The sequence below is a fragment of the Adiantum capillus-veneris genome, chromosome 12 (genome assembly GCF_014529385.1).
Source record: "Adiantum capillus-veneris isolate H3 chromosome 12, ASM1452938v2, whole genome shotgun sequence".
In the NCBI taxonomy this organism is placed as follows: Eukaryota; Viridiplantae; Streptophyta; class Polypodiopsida; order Polypodiales; family Pteridaceae; genus Adiantum; species Adiantum capillus-veneris.
In genome coordinates this window covers 72506275-72525273 of record NC_140942.1, presented here as the reverse complement: position 1 = coordinate 72525273, position 18999 = coordinate 72506275, and the positions used below count along the sequence as shown (strand labels likewise).

At 42.8% G+C, this 18999-nt stretch overlaps 2 protein-coding genes across 2 annotated transcripts; one reads left to right on the top strand and one right to left on the bottom strand.

Moving 5' to 3' along the window:
- Positions 1–4336: 4336 nt before the first annotated feature.
- Positions 4337–9770, bottom strand: LOC147445936 (pentatricopeptide repeat-containing protein At3g09040, mitochondrial-like). The gene has a single exon (XM_086525256.1). The coding sequence runs from the start codon at positions 9538–9540 to the stop codon at positions 5050–5052; it is 4491 nt and encodes a 1496-aa protein (XP_086381382.1). The 5' UTR covers positions 9541–9770; the 3' UTR covers positions 4337–5049.
- A 5978-nt stretch (positions 9771–15748) lies between these two features.
- LOC147445935 (uncharacterized) lies at positions 15749–18417 on the top strand. Its single transcript, XM_086526133.1, has 10 exons — positions 15749–15874; positions 15991–16163; positions 16243–16506; positions 16582–16633; positions 16918–16996; positions 17078–17152; positions 17618–17647; positions 17758–17879; positions 17960–18011; positions 18272–18417. Exons 1-10 carry the CDS (start codon positions 15749–15751, stop codon positions 18415–18417), a joined length of 1119 nt encoding a protein of 372 aa, XP_086382259.1.
- Positions 18418–18999: the final 582 nt, after the last annotated feature.

The window sequence follows — 18999 nt, the reverse complement described above, 5'->3', positions numbered from 1 at the left end:
TTTGCTTCAGCAATCTACGTGTGTGTGTGTGTGTGTGTGTGTGTGTGTGTGAGAGAGAGAGAGAGAGAGAGAGAGAGAGAGAAATGAAATGAAATGAAATGTTATATTAACGTCTTCAAAAGGCCAAAGTGACCTATGAAACCAGAAAGTTGCAATGTGGTGGATCTGATACAAAGTCAGAGTAACAAACTAACTAACAACATAACAAAACAAAACAAAAAATACTATGGAATCCTAGACTGGTCGATGTGAACTAAGCAAAAGGGGCAGCTTGCCGGGATAGCTAAATCACAAGAGATCTAGCATCGGGCGCTGGTGGATCTCATCAATCTCCTCCATGGTCAGTAGTCTACCGGGCGTTGTGCATGCCTGGCCACAGTGCTCCAAATCTTCTGGTGAAGCCTCCGTCGATGCTGTGTAGTCCTCCGCAGTCGTGGGCGCCTGGATTTTCCCAGCTCACTCGCTCGGTCGATCAGTGTGCCTCTGGTGTGAGACGAAAGTGAGCTCTGCTGTGGTAGTAGCTCATACGGCTGTCCAGTGTCTGCTCTAAAGAAATCTGTGATCCGTCTCTGAGACTGGCTAGCCTCTCCACTTATCAGGGTCTCTGTGTCTGCGCAGCTCGAGCAAGGACAAACCCAAGCATCTCTGAGCCTCATATCCCATGACTCTGGAGAGTGGTCCAAAACCCTCTCTGAACAGGCAATGGAAGCGGCCTCATATCTCGTAGTAGACGGGGCACAGGCATGTGTAGTGCAACTCTGTCTTAGGCTCCATGTCACACAAGGGGCAAGTCATGGCCTCTGCTGGTACTCCGTTGTATCCCCTAGTCTCAATCCGCAGTTGGTGAGAAGATGTGTGTAACTGGCCAATAGCACATCTTATCCCATGAGACAAGTGGGTGTCCATGTATCTCGTCACAAAACCATCTTCCGTAAGCTGGAGAAGATGCTCTCTATAGAAAGCCATCTTCGTGCCCAGCTCCTGTGCCGGCTATATCCATGTCCTCCTGGTGTCTAGCTGGGTCAGGTCTTGACGGATGAGCCTGGTGATCTCGGACTGTGTAAGAGTGAGAGATGGTGCATCCAATGAGTACTGGAAGGGTGGCAACCTGTCTATGCTGAACCCATGCGCCTGAAACCATGATGTCATCTCCCCATACCAACATGTTGTATCTCCCTGCATGGCTAACTGTCGAGAGGACTCAAGTGTAATGCGAGCATATCTGTCTCTAGGAAGTTCCCACATGGGGTGTATGAAGGAGACTGATCTGGTGAGCGCCTCAACCACTAATGGGGGCCGCTAGCTCTGCTCGAATAATGGCATGTGGTACTAATGCCTTGGCTCTAATGAGCCGCGAGATTATAGAGATCAGAGGTTTCTCCATGGTCCCCCATCCATCAGTGTGACCCGACCCCCCGTGATGATCCAATGAAAGTCCCCATATCTCAGCTCCATAGAGCAATGCAGAAAGCCACCAAGGTGTCAAAGAGCCAGAGCTTCGTCCTAGGCTCCTGAACTGAACCTATGAACACACCCTCTCCAATCTACCCAATGTTGCACCGGCTCTAGTCAATATGGTCTCTGCTGCTCTCCTGAGTGAGAATGCCGGTCCGCTAAAAACCACTCCAGGGTAAGTGTAAGCATCTGTGTACTCCACAGTCTCCTGGCCATATGTGAATGTAGGTGTTGACCTCCTGATCCACTGTGGGGTGGTATTAAACACCATAACCTTGGTTTTACTAAGGTTGACAGACAAACCACTTATATGGGCAAACCTATGCAAAGCATCCAAGTGACGTTGCATCCCCTCCAGGGATTTGGAGATCAACACAATATCATCAACATATAACAAAAGTGGAATCCATGTCCCTGCCAGCTGTGCACCTCTATCACCATCGCTCTCAATGTAGTCAGAAGGCAGATGAGGCCGAGAAATGGATCGAGGTTGCCAAGAAAGAAAAAGGCAAGGAGATAACGCCCACGTCCACACCCACTATCATTAATCTGACACTAGAGGAGGAGCAAAGAAGACGTGTGCGCGCTTTACATGTGAGAATTTGCGGTCTTAAAGACAAAGACAATGTGGATGAGGAGGTAAAAGAACTCATGGCCTTGATGGGGGTTCATGATTTGACACACATAAGAGCCTAGAGAGTGGGCAACATAAAGAAAAATGAAAGCAATGGGGAAACCTCAAAAGAAAGGGCACTCATCCTCCGTTTTTCCTCCATGAAATCGAAGAAGTACTTCTTGAAGAAAAGGCCAACTCTTAAAGAGACGGGAATCTTTCTCGGGGATGATCTTACCCTCTTGCAGATCGCTCATATGCAGGAGGTAATGTCGGAGATTAGATCGGCAAGGGGAAAAGGCAAGATTGTCTTTTACCGAGATGGAAGAGTGGTAATACTAGAGCAACGCTCCACATGACGGTGCGAGACTTATGGGACCACACTCAAAATGGCTTCCTGGAATTGTAATGGATCTATGCATCTTGGTGTGGGTGCTTTTGAGGATAGTTTTACTGGAAGAGACATCATCTTCTACTCTGAGACACATCAAGCCCCAGGGCAATCCCTACCTCACATCAATGGATACAGATGGGAGACAGCTTACAGACAGGAGACGCGATCAGAGCAAGAGGACGAGGCTCAGGGGGAGTGGCAGTGTTATTTAGAGAGGATCTGCAACCAATGATACATATAGCCCGCGGGGATGAGCAGGCTAGGTACATGTGGGTGAGATTGAAAGCAGAGACAGGCAGATATCTTTACATTGCTATTTGCTACTTTCACTCGAGTACATCAGTCTACGCATCACCCAGAGGACAGTCCCCCTTTTCTATTTGACATATGAGAGTTCTCTAGAGATGATGACATTATCATTCAAGGGGACTTCAATGCTAGGACTGCCCATCACCAGACAGTGTTCTATGATACTTCAGAGGAGATGCTGAGGGAGCTAGATGTTGCTGAGACAGGCTTGTCCAGACTATCGCAGGATGTGGAACATACTGAGTATGGACGGCACCTGATAGATATGGGCACTGCACATGGACTCGCCATCTTGAATGGCCTACAGAGGTTTCCTGCTACGGGAGGTTTCACATGCTTCCCACACAGACATGGAGCCAGCACAGTGGATTATGTCATGGCACAACCGAATCTCATCTCTAGTATCCAGGATCTCACAGTTGGGGGAGAGAGAGAGAGAGAGAGAGAGATGTTATATTAACGTCTTCAAAAGGCCAAATAACCTATGAGACCAAAAAAGTTACAATTGGTGAACCTGATATCATGTTTGAGTACAGAAATTGCAAAGTTGCAAAGAACTAACACTAAAACTAAAACACTACGGAGGAAGGAAATAAATTTGAAGTTGATTCGGGTTTGAGACGAGACGGGGGGGGGGGTGGGGGGTGGGATGAAATCTCTCGTCGGTCGCTATAGGATCTCATCAAACTCCTCCATTGTCAGTACTGTGGTTGGGCGTCTTGCATGTCGACCTAGAGTGATCTGAGAGAGCATGTTATAATGTAAAGCTATTTGTGTTATCAAACATCATAGCACAAAAATCGGCATATGATAAAAAAATTAATGTCCTTTTGAAAATTGGCGGAAATTTTTATTTAGATTGTACTCTCAAAGAGCTATACAACGATATAAAATATGTGAATATAATGGGGTTGAATATCGGCCTATATAGAAAATTTAGCATCGTGGTTTGATAATAGGTGTCCATGGGCACAAACTATTTAGACACTGTTCTAATGCTTGTCCCCACATACATATGTGTGTGTGTGTGTGTGTATGTGTGTGTCTGTTTTCTCATCCTATGGATGTGAGTAGGGGGTGGCAAGGTGGAAGACACAAACAAGTTACTCTTGGAGTTCTGCAAGCACAACTTTCTCACACCATGTTTGTAGTACCTCAATTAAGCCTGACAGGTTCCATCATATGCAAACAGGGCGTCATTGTTGGGCTGCACAGGGTTAACACAATGTAAGCAAAGGAGCCTGGCATTGAGCACCTTCCTTTCCGGAGGTCTATGAGGTTCATGACCGAAACAAGGCCATCTGTCTCATCCGTTTCTCGACTATCAAAACAGAGAGCAATCTCTCCACACCACCAAAGCATACATCGTAAGCACTTTGCACAATCACAAGCCATAGGAGAGACAACGATTAGGCCTGCATTGTGCATAGATCATCGGAGACGTGACAGAGCTTGGACAAGGGGCCTCTTGGAGACATTTCGCCAAACAAAATTTTCAAGAGACACTCTTATATCAGTTTATGTATAGATAAAGAATGAATTTAATGAAAAAGATGAGCAGCCTCAGGAAAAGATCACCCTGACCGCAAGGATGATGAGATAGTTACTGTCATTCTTGCAATCTGCTAGATTTTATCACCACGAGGATCTCACTCAAGTGCCTCATGTTTGAACTCTTTGCCTACAATACATTGTCCTGAATAAGAAGACCTACTTGTCAGCTGACCTGCAACTCAATTCCTGCATGAAAAAGCTCTTGGTTTCCATGCTTCTTGTTGGAGTGCGCAGAATGCTCATTGACAATTCTTTGTCAAATAGCACCCTGCTCACACCCTTTGTTTCAGGTATTTACCTTTCCCTGTCAGATCTCTGGTTATGGCTTTTGTCCTTAAAATAACCATAATATCGTTCTCGGGACGTGAATCTATCGGTACAGTCTTTGCAGACTCTCAAGACATTCATGGCGTCCTTGTTAATGTACAAAATCACACCTTCAATGATTCAGTACTACTTACAATTGGCAAAAGCACAAAATTGCCAACGAAACACTCAAACAATTGATCGCTTCCCTCAAAATGGATATTTCTTTCCGTTTGCTTCTCAATGTTGGACCTTCCTGTCGTACTTTCTGCTGAGTTTTGCAAACTTTACATTTCCAACTATGTCAACAGAATGTCTACAACAAACAGTATTGTACATGATGCAGGTTCCATGCAATGTGCAAGGCCCCTCATGCGTAAATGTCTTTATCTTATATCACTATATACAAACTGACATCCTACGTCTTCGACATAATGCCATCATCCTCATCAAACAGTAGGGCATTCACAGAAAGATTAGACATCAATATAAAGAGTGCATTGTGATCTTCCTCTAGTCTCATGGCATGGCTGAAGGCTCGTCTACCTAGTAACAAATCTCCATATTTTTTACAAGCACCCATGACAGTACTCCAAACCACAAAATCGACTTCAAAAGGGATGATACTTAATGTCAACAATGCCTCGTCTACCTGGCCAGCACGCCCGAGTAAATCAAGGAGACAGTTGTAGTGCTTCATAGTGGGCTCAATACCATACTCTCTGTTCATGCATTGAAAGTAATATTGACCCAACTCCACCAATCCTACATGGCTGCATGCTGTGATAGCAGTAACAAAAGTGACTTCATTAGGTGGTATGCTCTTTAGCATTTTCTGCAAACTACAAAGAGAAAGTTCATCGTGCCCTTGGCCTGTGTAACCAGCAACCAAGGCATTCCACGTATCTACATCTCCTATTGTGCTTGCATCAAAGAGTTTCTGAGCCTCAGACATATCACCACACTTTCCATACATGTCAATCAGTGCAGTGGTCAACATACTTTCGTTTGATTCCTGTCTGATGCTGTTTGTTTGGGCATGACATTTCCGTCCAGCATCCAATGATGCTGTAGTGCCATACGCTTTCATCATGGTGAGATATATCATGCTAGATGGTAAGAGGCCTTGCTCTTGCATTTGCCTGAAATACAAATGAGCCTGATCACTTTGACCTCGTTCCACAAACCCCGAAATAACAGCATTCCACGATACCGCATCGGGGAGTACACCTTGTGATTGCATCATATAGAAACACTCCAAAGCTTGTTCTGCAGCCCCCTGTTCACTTACTCCTCCCATTAGGGCAGTCCATGATACAACATCCTGAACAGAAAGCCTGTCAAATACATACTGTGATTCCGCAAGTGAATTGCACTTGGCATACATTCCAACCAAAGTGTTGCCAATGTGAGGATCACCATCAAACCCTTTTTTGCTTATAAGCATATGTACAGTTCGTCCCGTGCAAACATCTCCAATAGTCCCTAAAGCTCTTAAGCTGCAAACAAATGTAACAGCATCTGCAGAAACTCCACCCGATTCCATCTTCTCCAACATATCAAGAACTTCGAAATAAATCCCTTTGCCACTATAGGCTGTAATAAGTGCAGTCCAGGATACTATACTCTGACTTGATAACCCTTCAAACACTTCCTGTGCCTCAGAAATTGAGCTACACTTTGCATATGTTTGCACCAGGTGATTGCCAACAGACGACTGTTTCTCAAACCCCTTTTTAGTGAGTTCCAAATGTGTAGCCTGGACTTTGTCCACAGCTCGTAAATTGCCGCAAGCTTGTAAGCTGCAAACCATCGTCACAACATCTGGTGCAATACCATCCCTTTGCATTTGCTCATAGCAGTTCAATGCTTTTTGATCAAAACCTTGCTCAATATATCCTGTAATTAATGCAGTCCATGCAAAAGCATCATGGACTGGAAGGTCCTCAAAAACCTCCTCCGCATCTTGCATTGAGCTACAACTCATGTACATATCAACCAAAGAGCTGCCAATCAGAGCATCATCTTCATAACCCTCTTGTGTAATCAGTGCATGTACTTCATGCCCACTTCCTAATGAACCTGTGGCTTTGCAAGCCTTTAAACTGCTGATATATATAGCAGCATTTGCCGGCCCATCCATCTTCTTTAAACAGTCAAGCAGTTCTTTCAATAATCCATGCTCACCGTAGCCTGCAATCAGAGCATTCCAACAAACAGGTTCTGATGCTGTAAGCCTGTCAAACAATTCTCGCGCTTCCGACAGCAAGCCAAGTTTTGCATACATGCCAAGCAGAGCACTTGCAGCAACTTGTTCATTTTCAACACCTTTCATTACCATTTCCTGGTGCAGTGCTTGACCTGTCTGGATAGATCCTAAGTTCATACAAAGCCCAAGAATGCAGGCATATGTTGAGGCATTTGCAAGGATGCCCTCCTTTTGCATGCTGTTTAGACATCGAAGCGTTTCTGCCTCAAGGTTGGACTCAGCATAACCTGCTGCCATGGTATTCCACAAAACAACATCTCGAACTGGTAACATGTCAAAAACTTTCTGCGCGTTCAGAATTGAATTACATTTCATATAAAAATCTACCAATGCATTACCTATGAAAAGATCTCGATCAAGACCACGCTTCATGATTTCTATGTGGAATGCATGACCATCTGCTAAAGACTTTACAGAACCACAAGCTTTCAGACATGTGATAAAGGTAGTAGAGTTTAATTCTACTGCTTTGTGTTTGACGAAAGCAAATGCTTTTTCATCGAGCCCCTCTTCAATGTACCCTACAACAAGTGCATTGAAAATAGATGGATCTTCAGATGGGAATTCAGAATATATATTTTCCGCCTCCTCTAAAAGTCCAGTTCTGGCATACATGCCCACCAAAGTGCTGCACACAAGTGGATCCGTTTCAAAGCCATTCAAGATTACCTCATAGTGGATTTCAAGGCCATGGTCGAGGTCTTCCAGGCTACCACAAGCTCTTACAGTGGAAGCAAGTGTGGCAGAATTAGGAGAAACCCCCTTTGACTTCATGTCTTTGTAATAAATCAATGCCTTTTCCGGAAACCCATTGTCTACATAACCACTTATGAGCACAGTCCATGAGACCATATCCTGACTTGACAACTCATCAAAAACATCAGAAGCTTCCAAAACATGGCCACATTTGACGTATAGATCCATCAGACTGTTGGCAACGAAAGAAACTCCTTCAAATCCCTCTTTGACAATGTCCCTATGAATAGCTTGACCGTGACTTAAGGACGCAATGCTGCAACATGCTTTCAGGCTGGAAACAAGAGTGACAGCATCGGGGCGTAGCCCCTTGGCTTGCATTTGCTCAAGAAGATCTAGAGCAGCTTCTCCATGCCCAAGATCTGCGTACCCTGAAATCAATGCCGTCCAAGAAACTAGATCCGGATCTTCAACCTCAGTGAAGACATCCTGAGCTTCGGCAATTAGACCACATTTCACATACATAGTGACCAATGAACTACCTAGCCTTTGATCTTCATTATAACCCTCCTCAATGATGCGGGCATGCAACTCTTGGCCAATGTCTGCTACACCTAAATTCCCAACAGACCGTAAACAGCACATAAATGTAACCGCGTCTGGTTCCATGCCCTCTTCTTGCATCATTTTGAAGCATGAAATGGCTTGTTCATGAAATCCATGCTCGGAGTACCCTGAAATAAGAGCTGTCCATGAGACTACCTCCTTGACAGACAGACTGTCAAAAGTTTCTTTGGCCTTTTCAAATAATCCAAATTTAGAATACATATCTACCAAAGTACTTCCTACGAAAGGGTCACGACTGAATTTTTGACTGTCTATTTGTTTATGCAACTCCAGCCCCATATCAACATTCTGGGAGCTTGCACAAGCCCTCAAGCTGCAAACAATGGTGGTAGCATCTGGAGACACTCTCTCCTTTTGCATTCTTTTATACAAGTCCAGCGCCTCTTCATTCAAGCCTCGATCGACATATCCTGCCATCAGAATGTTCCACATTGCTACATCTTGGCTTGAAACATCATGCAGCACCTCCTTCGCTAATGTAAATGCACCACAACCTACATACATGTCAAGCAAAGCGCTCGTGATAGAAGGATCTCTTCTGAACCCTTGCTTGCGAATCTCATCATGTACATTTCTCCCCCTTCTCAAATCTTTGGACATCCCACATGCTTTCAAGATATTGATAAATGTTACACGATCCGGAATCAACCCTTGCTGAAGCATCTTCTCAGAGCACTCTAAGGCATTTGCAGCAAGGCCCTGATCAACATAGCCTGTGATCAAGGCCGTCCAGGAAACCACATCTTGAACAGAAAGTTCCTCGAAGACATCGCGGGCTTCTATAATTGAACCACATTTAGCATACATGCCGATTAGAGAGCTACCGATAAAATGATCACTTTCATACTCCTCTTGTACAATTGCAATATGCATTTCCCTGCCTTTTGCAAGACATTTCAGCTTAGAGCAAGCCTTTATCAAAGCCATAAATGTAAATTTACTGGGGGAGACATGATTTTCCTTCATACGCTCATACAAACTGAGTGCATGCTGCACATTACCGCTGTCAATATACCCTTCAATGAGAGATGTCCACGAGAACTCGTTCAGATAAGTTAACCTGTTAAAGACCTGCTGTGCATTGATCGCGCTTCCACACTCCACAAACATGGGGACAAGGTGGTTTCCAATGGTTTTGTGAGCTTCCAGACCATTACCACAGAGGTGGGTATGAAGATGGTTGGCAAATGCCAAGTTTCTATCTTTTCTACACCTGTGCAAGATGGAGGTGTATTTCTCCAAAGATGGCAAATCACCGAACTGTTCCAAGAGTATGGGCTGCATGAGGCACGGATTTTCACATAACAATTGAGCCATTGTCTTTCCTGCATTTGCAAGAAAACGGTTTCGGTCCGAGCTATTTCAAGCAGCTCCATGTGTGAGGGCGGCCATCCCCCATGTCTCCCACCCCCTGTAGCTCATTACACGTCTGAGCTCCCACTCGGAGAGCGCCATAAATACTGTGTGTGTGTGTGTGTGTGTGTGTGTGTGAGAGAGAGAGAGAGAGAGAGAGAGAGACGTGGGAACAATCCCACAGATAAGAGGAAGGCTTGTCCAAAGGAGAAAAGCCTTAGTGTTAGCTACCTTTTTTTATTATTTCATTTTTTCCATCATTAAAAATGCGTTTTGCAAAAATTTATGATTGGTTGGACGTCACTAATTATAAAAATCAGGTGTATGGTTAATTGTGATTGTGTCTAAAATATAAAGATTTTTAGATCTCATCTATATTTATCCTATCTATATACTATCTTCAAGGCAAAGAGTATTCCGAGGTGCCAGCTTGATTCAATCTTATTCCCCGAAGGAATGGTTCGACCATAATCACAGAGGCCTCTGCGCTCCAAGGATGGGCCCTATAGCACGTGAAGTCATTCTGATTAGTCTCTCATGAGCTCTGTGGAAGTGGACTGTGGTCATCGCCAGAGCTCTGGCAGATACTCGCCTCTTGGACTACATCCTCATTGACCCGGGCCTCTCAAGTTCAAGGAACGAGTTTTTCTGTATTGGCTGAAAGTGAGTACCAGGAGTGAGAAAACAAAATAAATACAAAAAAAAAATTAAAAATTGAAATTCATGAAGACGATGATCAGATGAGGGTGCTCATCAATAAGACCAAGAGTACATATATCGAGTGGGATACATCAAATGTGCTCTTTAATACCCCAATCAAAATAATAAGCGGAGAAAATGTGCTCTTTAATACCCCAATCAAAATAATAAGTGGAGAGAATGTCGCTGAGGTGTTAAATAATGAAGTGAAGGGTATGTCAACCCACTTGTTTCTGGATTCAAAAAGTCCCTACTTGCCACCTTTTACTTTACTTCATTTTAGTTTGTACCCAAACATTGTATCACATCCAACAAGATTGTTTCATTTTGATCTCTGATGTAACTTTAGCCTTTTAAGGTGTTTGATATAATATTTCATTTCATTTCTCCCTCCCTCTATCCAGCTCACTACTCTCGGCTAACTGTGTTCCAACCGGCCTATCGACCTACACATTGATGCCCTGGTTGCATCCATCAAAGCCTCTCTTGCAGGCGCTACATATCATAATGCGAGACATGCTTCAATAGTGTTGTCTCTCGCTGCTACCGTGCCTGAGGCCATAAATTTATTCATGATGGCACCCATTTTATTGTTTGATTCAATAATCAATATGTACAATAACGTCACAGTGAAAATCTAGTTAGCCTATGACCTAAAACTTATACTCTGGGCACCTCGTTATAGACCAATCAATGTCTTAACTTATATGAATAGAAATCTTCAGCAAGACTTGAAAATTAAACACTATAAATGTATATTGAGAATGGAAAAAATATTTTTGATGGTTCTCAACACGTATAGAATGCGTTATTACAAAAATCTTTTACTTCTTTTTGCAACTTTGCCAAATTGATGTTGATCTTCATTACATAAGTTTTGCATGATTTCCTCACAAGTGGATCTTATAACATGCTGTAGGATGTAAAATGCACACTATCATGTCGTGAAATTTCTCTTCTCATCCTGATGATATATGATACATTGTACCCGTCTATTTTTATTTTAATTATTTACAAGTCATGCATGCCCTCAACAGACATGTTTTTATGTATCTTTACTCCCTTTTTAGATTGCACTGTGTACAACTTTAAGAAAGGCAAGTCCTCCATGCTCAATCAAATTCAATGTTTATATTGAATCTCTTATGGAATGCTATCATTCTAGAGACTAAGTGACAATCCAAGTTGTGATTTCTTTCAACAATAGTTGAGCATTGCAATGTTAATTTGATTTGTGAAAATACCATTACTTCTCGAGTGATGTGCTAGCAAACACTAAGGTGCTTTGGAATGACGACAATAATTTGTAAGTACTTTTGAATTCGAATGTACTCCAGTATTGTATCAAATAGGTGGAACATGTTTTCCTTTTATGCCTAGTCTAGTCCATTGGTCACGGACACACAGATTCGCTGATTTAGGCAGTGTGTAGATACTCATCTTGGTGCAAATCCGCCGATTTAGGCAGCACAACCACAAATTGCAAACTCATGATTTTAAACACTATCAAATACAGATTCACTGGTTTATGCAGCATTAGTGCAGATTCGCCGATTTAGGGTGTAGACTCGCCGGATGAGGCAACACCGATCACAAAATCATGCTGCAGTGGCTGGCCACCACTATAACTGGTATGATTTTGTTACCCGGGTACATAATGAAAGTGATTTGGATTTGGACTTATATTGTGGAATTGATATTGGATTGGGATTTGGTATCTGATGATTATTTTAGCACAACAGTGTGTATGTGATGAGACTTGACATTATGAGATTGATGATGAGTGTGACCAATGATATCCTGATTCACCAGAGTATGACATATACTGCTTATTCTAGTGGTATGGGACACTAGAATAGGTAGTATGTGGATGACGGCAGGCATAAGCTAATGTTGTTTAGTTGCATATATTATGTGATGTTTTTGACACAACATACTAATCACTATTCTTGACAAGTATTGTTTGCAGATTTTATCTTCGCAACTGAGGACAGTTTCTTTCCAACGGAGAGGTATGTTATAGTATTGATATTTTATTATTTATGCAGCTGACAGGTGGAAAAGACTAGACCAAGCTAGGCCTATTCGAATGGAAATACATATATTGTACATTTTATTATTCAAGTGCTCTTTTATGAGCTTTGGCCATTTATGACCGGCCGGCCAATTTGTACTCACATTGACCATTCAAGAATCTATCAATAAAATACGTGCAAGTGGGAAATCACTCTTGCACGGGGGGAGATTGCACCCAACGTCGTCTTATTCTTCTCTTCTCTCCTCTCTTCTCTCTTGTCGTGCTGGTGTAGCACTCCGCATCTAGGAGGTGCGCCTGCACGTGCTCTCTCGCTCTATCTCCCTCTCCGTCTCTCTCTGCTCGTGTGCAGCCTGGCATGCTTCATTGCATCCCTCACAAAAAGCTTGGTTGCTCATACATAGAGACACACATATGTAGAGACACAACCACTCATTTTAATAGTGTGTTCAGGTACATTTTAATTATTTGCACATGCACAGTGTGGGTGGCGGACACTTAAGCAATTACTAATGACTTACAACATCTCACTTCAAGACTAATTTCAGTTCGAGAGAGAGATATGCACGTGCCAAAGTGCGACTAAAGAATACACGTGCGTTATTTTTTCTGGTTGACCGAAGATGACCATGCGGTCACCATGCATAATTAGTAGAGATACAAAGTCGATGTAGAGGCTATCGAGGGTCCATAAGATTGTTGATGATATAAGTAGCAAGAGTGCTATCATCTCGTGTCTAGCATAGCATTGATGATAATCTAGTATTGCATCATGCTTGTTGTCATTCTTCGATTAGCTTCGACTGTTGGAAGTAGACCTTGAAGACTTGCAGCATAGGTATTCAATTCTTGACATTGCTTATCACCACTTGCAATATAGTTGCTGCAAAGCCTCGGCATGACGGGGCTCTTAAACTTCAAGTGAGATCAGGCCAAAAAGAGGATCTTTGCCTAAAGGTAAAACCACAGAGAGAGAGAGAGAGAGAGAGAGAGAGAGAGAGAGAGAGAGAGAGAGAGAGAGAGAGAGAGAGAGAGCTTTCTATCATCCAAGTGTGGTAGATTGGTTATCTCACTTCCCTCTAGAGTGTGAGGTTGCACTTATAATCTATCGTTTTAGAACTCGAACTTTATGTCTAGCACTATAGTTTAGCAGCTATTGTTGGCCACTCAAAAAGTAAAGGGAGTAAATACATTGATTCAAAATACTATTTTTGATCTTAGGCCATCACATATCAAACTCAATGTCTAGCACTATAGTTTAGCAGCTATTGTTGGCCATTCAAAAAGTGAAGGGAGTAAATACATCGACTCAAAATACTATTTTGATCTTAGGCAATCACAAATCAAACTCCACCAAAAAATTGAGAAGATGTAGTTATTGGCAGCTTCTTCATGACTGCTCCCCAGTGTTGAATGTTCCGTGCCTCCCTCCCAACGCTTGAAAGAGCTCCACCTTTGTCAAGGCAGCTTGGTGTATGAACTCATGTGCATGGGAGTCTAATCCAAGGAGCCGAATGAAGACAAAATACATGTGTTTTCAAGGCATAAATGTAAGCTTCTTTGATTCTCTTTTCTGAAAATCTTCACATGTGCATCGAGGAAAGTCAAATATTGTAACAGAGTAAGTGACCCCTTTTTCCCTTGACCCCCCCTCTGTACTCACATAAAATACATGTGTTTCATTTGCAACAATAATAACCTCTTTCACTAAATTTGCAAGAAGTGTTCTCGCAATGCCAATTCTTGTTTGAAATTCATTTGTCAATTTAGATCTCCACTTCCAAGCTTCCCATCTCTGTACCTAGGACGTAAGGCGCTTGGGACTGCATTGCCTCCTCTAACACCAGTGTGCACATTTGATGAGCGTGCCTGTGTTTGAAGCACAAATCCACTTGCTTGAAGTTTAAATGCCTCAACCTGCAACAAGTTTGTTCCTTGAGAAACAACCCAAACTCCAGGTGCAGGACCGGGTTCGCCCACCACCATATCATGAACTTTCCATGTGTGCAAGTTACTTGAGGTGCAAAACCAGATATCGCTCCACCACTCCCCCTGGAGTTGAACCCGATCCGGGATACTTTCGGCATCCCCAAAAGCATGGTGTCGCAACCCCACTACCACATACCTTAGCGAGATCATTTATATATCGTCTGCATCTAGCACCTTGCTCATCAACCACACCAAAACAAGTCATCTTGCGACCATGTTCTGCCCTTCGAATGGCCCATACCGACTTCACAACATTCACTTCTGGCCAATAATCCTTCATGGTAGTGGCTAGTGAAGCTTGGTTGCTTTGAGCATGCACAGGTTCTGTGACAGTAACATACTAAGGTCTATGGCTATCCTCTTCAAGTGGCTCATCTGCATCAAAAAATATTGGTCTCTTTTTTCTCACACTCTTTTCTCTAGGAAGACCTCTATTCATTTCAGGCGTGTTAAAACCCATATCAAGCATTGAAGAATTTTCCACATCAACCAACTTCTTTGCAGCACATGAAGTAGATTGTTGATTGTATTCCTGGACCGGTTGAAGTCCTTACTCCCTTCAAGTAAGCATTGTACTTCTTCAAACTATGCAACACTGCCATTGACATGTCTGCCCCTACTGCTTCAAACAAACTAATTTTATCTTTATAGCCAACAGATGCTCGCATGCTAGCATGTTTGGTTTTGGCCAAATTAGTCAAGGGCACAAAGACACCAGATGCATTTTGAGTCAAAAACCTTCCACCCCAATGTGATACCCTTACATCCCACCAAGCCATCCAGGTTTCTAAGCTAGCCACCTCAGAATCAACAGCATGTCCTGCCTTCCAGAAATGATAGAGTGCATCCTTGAAAATGTTGGCTTGTTTTTCTGATGGTGAATTACGCCACTTTCTGCAAAGGATTTTGTGCTCTTCTTGAGAAGATGAACGAATACACTTCACAGTGTGTCGAATCATAGATTGCTCCCAGTGAAACCCACAAGATCGTTCTTTAGACAGGACACTCCTTTTTGCACCCCCAAAGTACACTGTCCTTATTACAATCCAGTTAGCATTAGCTTCATCTGCCATGAACCCTCGAAATTCAGGCTTTTCAAAGCCTTGGTCTTGGATAACCTTATTCAACATTCTCCAAAACTCTATCTACGCATGCTTATTCTCCACAGTAAACTCACATGTTTCTAGTGTCAATAATTCACGCACAAAAGGATCATATACATGAGCTGACATTGTAGGCCACCCTTGAACACGATGCACATGGTCAAAATGCACCCACATTTGTTCTAGATTTCCTCCCGGTCGCATTCTATTAACCAAGTCAACCCCACTCCCGGGACCTTTTGTCGACATCTTGAACACGTGCATCATAAAACTCTTCATATTCTTGGGGTCATTCATAAAACTCTTGTTGTTGAACTAAATAAACGACAATGTTTTGAAGGTACAAATGTCAAAAGAGAAAGATAAGAGATTGGATCAATTGAGGCACAGTTTGTCAGAGAAAGAATTGAAGAAACGTGAGAAACAAATCCAGCAAGATCTCACTACAAAGTTCTCCGATAAAATTGGCAAGGTATGCCATTGCTTACTTCTTCTAGATTATGTATATATTTTTATTGATGTATTATTTTGTTTGTTAAGCTGCTCGATATTGTGGATCCAAACTTGGGAACCGATTGGTTAGCAAAGGTTTTGGGCTTGAAGTGGGGAACTAACAGCTGGGCTACATTGGAAAAGCTTAATTTGATAGCTTTGGCAGATGCTCCAATTCCAAGTAAAATAACTTGGCTAGGATTGCTAGAGGCTGACAAGGTAAATAGAGCAGCCTATGGTTTGAAAAAAGGGGATCATGCCTTTCGCACGTAAGTATGCTCTAACTATTTTGGCCAAAGCTTCTTTAGTGTATGTAGTGTCTTGTACTAATCTTTTATGTACTTATAGTTGGCTTCGCAGAGAGGGTTTCTTGTCACGTGCCTATGAGAGGGCATTGCAGCTTTCATCACACTTCTTTGAGCTGCCTGGTGTAGCACCATTGCCACATGATTGTATGCTAGCTGCCTATTTTGAGGAGGTGAAGTTTGAAGCTAGGCCATACCTTTTTCCACAAGAGGTCTCTCTTGAGGCAAAGACAAAAGATGCACAAAAGAAAGCACTAAAAAAGGAAATCGACTACTTGCGTATGGCAGCTCAATGGTTAGCATACAGGTAGAGGTTTTTTAGAATGTGTGTGCCCATGAGTGTATGCTTTGCAATGTTATTAATCTGTCCTTTTTTGCATAGGTTTCTATCCTTCTTGGTCTCCAAGAAATTATTACCTGCTCTTCCTTTCTCGGTAAGGCAGTGGACTCAACTGTCTCCGAAGGATTCCTCCATGTATACTTTGGCACTTCATACGCTCTCTCCGTTCGAGATAGAGACATGTCCTTGGTGGGTTGACATGGAGCGAGGACACTTGTTGATGCGAGAGAGAGAGAGAGAGAGAGAGAGAGAGAGAGAGAGAGAGAGAGAGAGAGAGAGAGAGAGAGAGAGAGAGAGAGAGAGAGAGAGATCCATGATGCTACTCGGGTAGATTCAAGGGAATTTCATATTCCCGAGGTCACAAGGATACCTTCCCAGATTCCGGCTCAAGTGGTGCCTCCCCGTGGTTTTGCTACGGTGATTTTACCGCAGCAAGATGGAAAATTGGGCGTAACAGGTATTAATTATGCTATATATTTACCTTTTGCTTTCTCTATGCTTTTGCATACATTCATATGCGTCATTTACCTTCTTGTAGCTTCACGTGCTTCACAAAAGGGAAAGGAGCATGTTGATGATACTACTACCACAGAGGAGATTGTTTGTGATGAGAGTGAGCCATTGTGTTCTAGATGCATTCTTGGCTTGATTCTTTAGTACTTGCAATTTATTTGTTTTTACTTTTATTTCTCAGCTACTCCTGGCTTTGATATTGTGCGTCGCACCTTGAGCTTCATATATCCTTTGCATTCTCCTAGTCTTGCTTCTTTTGTTGCTTCGGAGACACGTTGTATGGCCATCCATGGTGACTATATTGAGATTGCAGCAGCTTTCAGAGCTCAAGTGCGTCATCCACGTTGGATACCAGTCCATGATTTTATGTCTCGTGCGACCAATCCTCCTTTGTCATACACTCGAGGAGGTAAGAGTGTACCTTGGGCAGCTGATTTGATCTTTTTGGACCTCCCATTCGGAGGCTCCCATTATGGATTGTCCTCTGGTCCATCTTGGGACTTGCTTACGGAGAAGCATGTGCGTGCTAGGATTCACCTGTCATTTTTTACATTGGCGAATGCAGCCTGGTTGCTAATCATTGTGTCCATGGCAGGTGTGTTTCTTCACATGTTACCTTAAAATCGGTCCGCGTTTCATTTTCACATGGTATTTGAGAAAATGTCTTAAAGATTGTTGTGTATTACCTTTTTGTTTGACATACAGGTGATGCTATTGGTTGGGTTGAGAGATTTTGTCGAGCTTCACAGATGGTGGTCCATCGACGCATTGTAGTGATGCATCACGACGTGTACGGTTACATGGAGAGCTTTGGTGGTCGCGTTGAGGTACGTGATTGTGTTTGCATTCCTTATCCACTCACTCTTATTTTTGTCCATCTATCACAAAGGGGTGTCTTCTATTGCAGTGCCATTGCTCTATGCTCTTTATGGTGCACAGAGTAGCTACTCATCCGACATGTTTTTTATTAGAGAGCCAAGTTCTTTTCTTCAGTCTCGGCATTCAGCTGTTGGACTCTTTTATGGCGCATCATCTACCGGTGTTTCTCAGGCATGATCACCTTCAGGAGAGCCCTTGCGAGGTGGGCAACAACGGAGCTCAGCTTTCATGGCTTGTTTTGTGGAGTTGCTTTGTCCACGTAGTGGGATTTGCTTGGATCTTGGGTGTGGTACTGCTCCAGTGTTGAGGGCTTGCTTGGCTACTGGATGGGCATGTGTAGCAATTGATGTTGATGAGCCGCGTATTACTGGATATGTTTTTCCTTTACTCCAAGCAAAAAGGCGGAACAGAGAGGAGGCCTCTACATCTCTCGACTTTGATGACGAGGGTGGCGTGCCCTCATGTGTTAACATCTTTGACAACTAGTGAGGCTTCCGTATCTTCTTTTAGAACATTGCTTTTATGTTGTTGGTAGTGTTGTAAACTTTTATATCACATATTTTTGTGAGGTGTATGGTTCTTTTTGTGATGATGCCATATGATGTTGTTTATGTTTGGGTGTTTATGGTTATCTTTCTTGACATTGTTTTGTTTTTTGGAAGTGCATTACCGGTCTATGCAGAGGCAGTGGCTCAGCGCATGGCGACGGATACACGTTATGATCTTAGGGTGCATGAGAGCGCTCCACGACGCAATATCTTCATCGATGATGAATGTGAATTTTTGTAGCGTGCTTGGTCAATGTAGTTATAAATGATCTGACAATTCTTGTGGTTAGATAGATTGGTTGTGGTCTTATTGTCAAGAGATATATGGAACTATAAAAATCTTAAGCTTAATGTAAGCATTCAGTCTTTCAATCATCTATGACATAGTGAAAGCATTACTTCTAAAATTCATTTTGCAATTCTCTTTAAAATATGTGATTGTTCTTGATTCTCCACTCCTTAAGCTTGGATGCTCATGTTGAATGTTTTCTTTAATGCGGTTTGGATATGCACGTGAATA

Excerpts from the sequence above, each read along its gene's own strand:
- LOC147445936 (XM_086525256.1), bottom strand. The coding sequence starts at position 9,540 with ATGGCTCAATTGTTATGTGAAAATCCGTGCCTCATGCAGCCCATACTC.
- LOC147445935 (XM_086526133.1), top strand. The coding sequence starts at position 15,749 with ATGTCAAAAGAGAAAGATAAGAGATTGGATCAATTGAGGCACAGTTTG. Across the intron at positions 16,997-17,077 it reads TGGAAAATTGGGCGTAACAG|CTTCACGTGCTTCACAAAAG; the intron begins GTATTAATTATG and ends ACCTTCTTGTAG. Across the intron at positions 17,880-17,959 it reads GCTTTGGTGGTCGCGTTGAG|TGCCATTGCTCTATGCTCTT; the intron begins GTACGTGATTGT and ends CTTCTATTGCAG.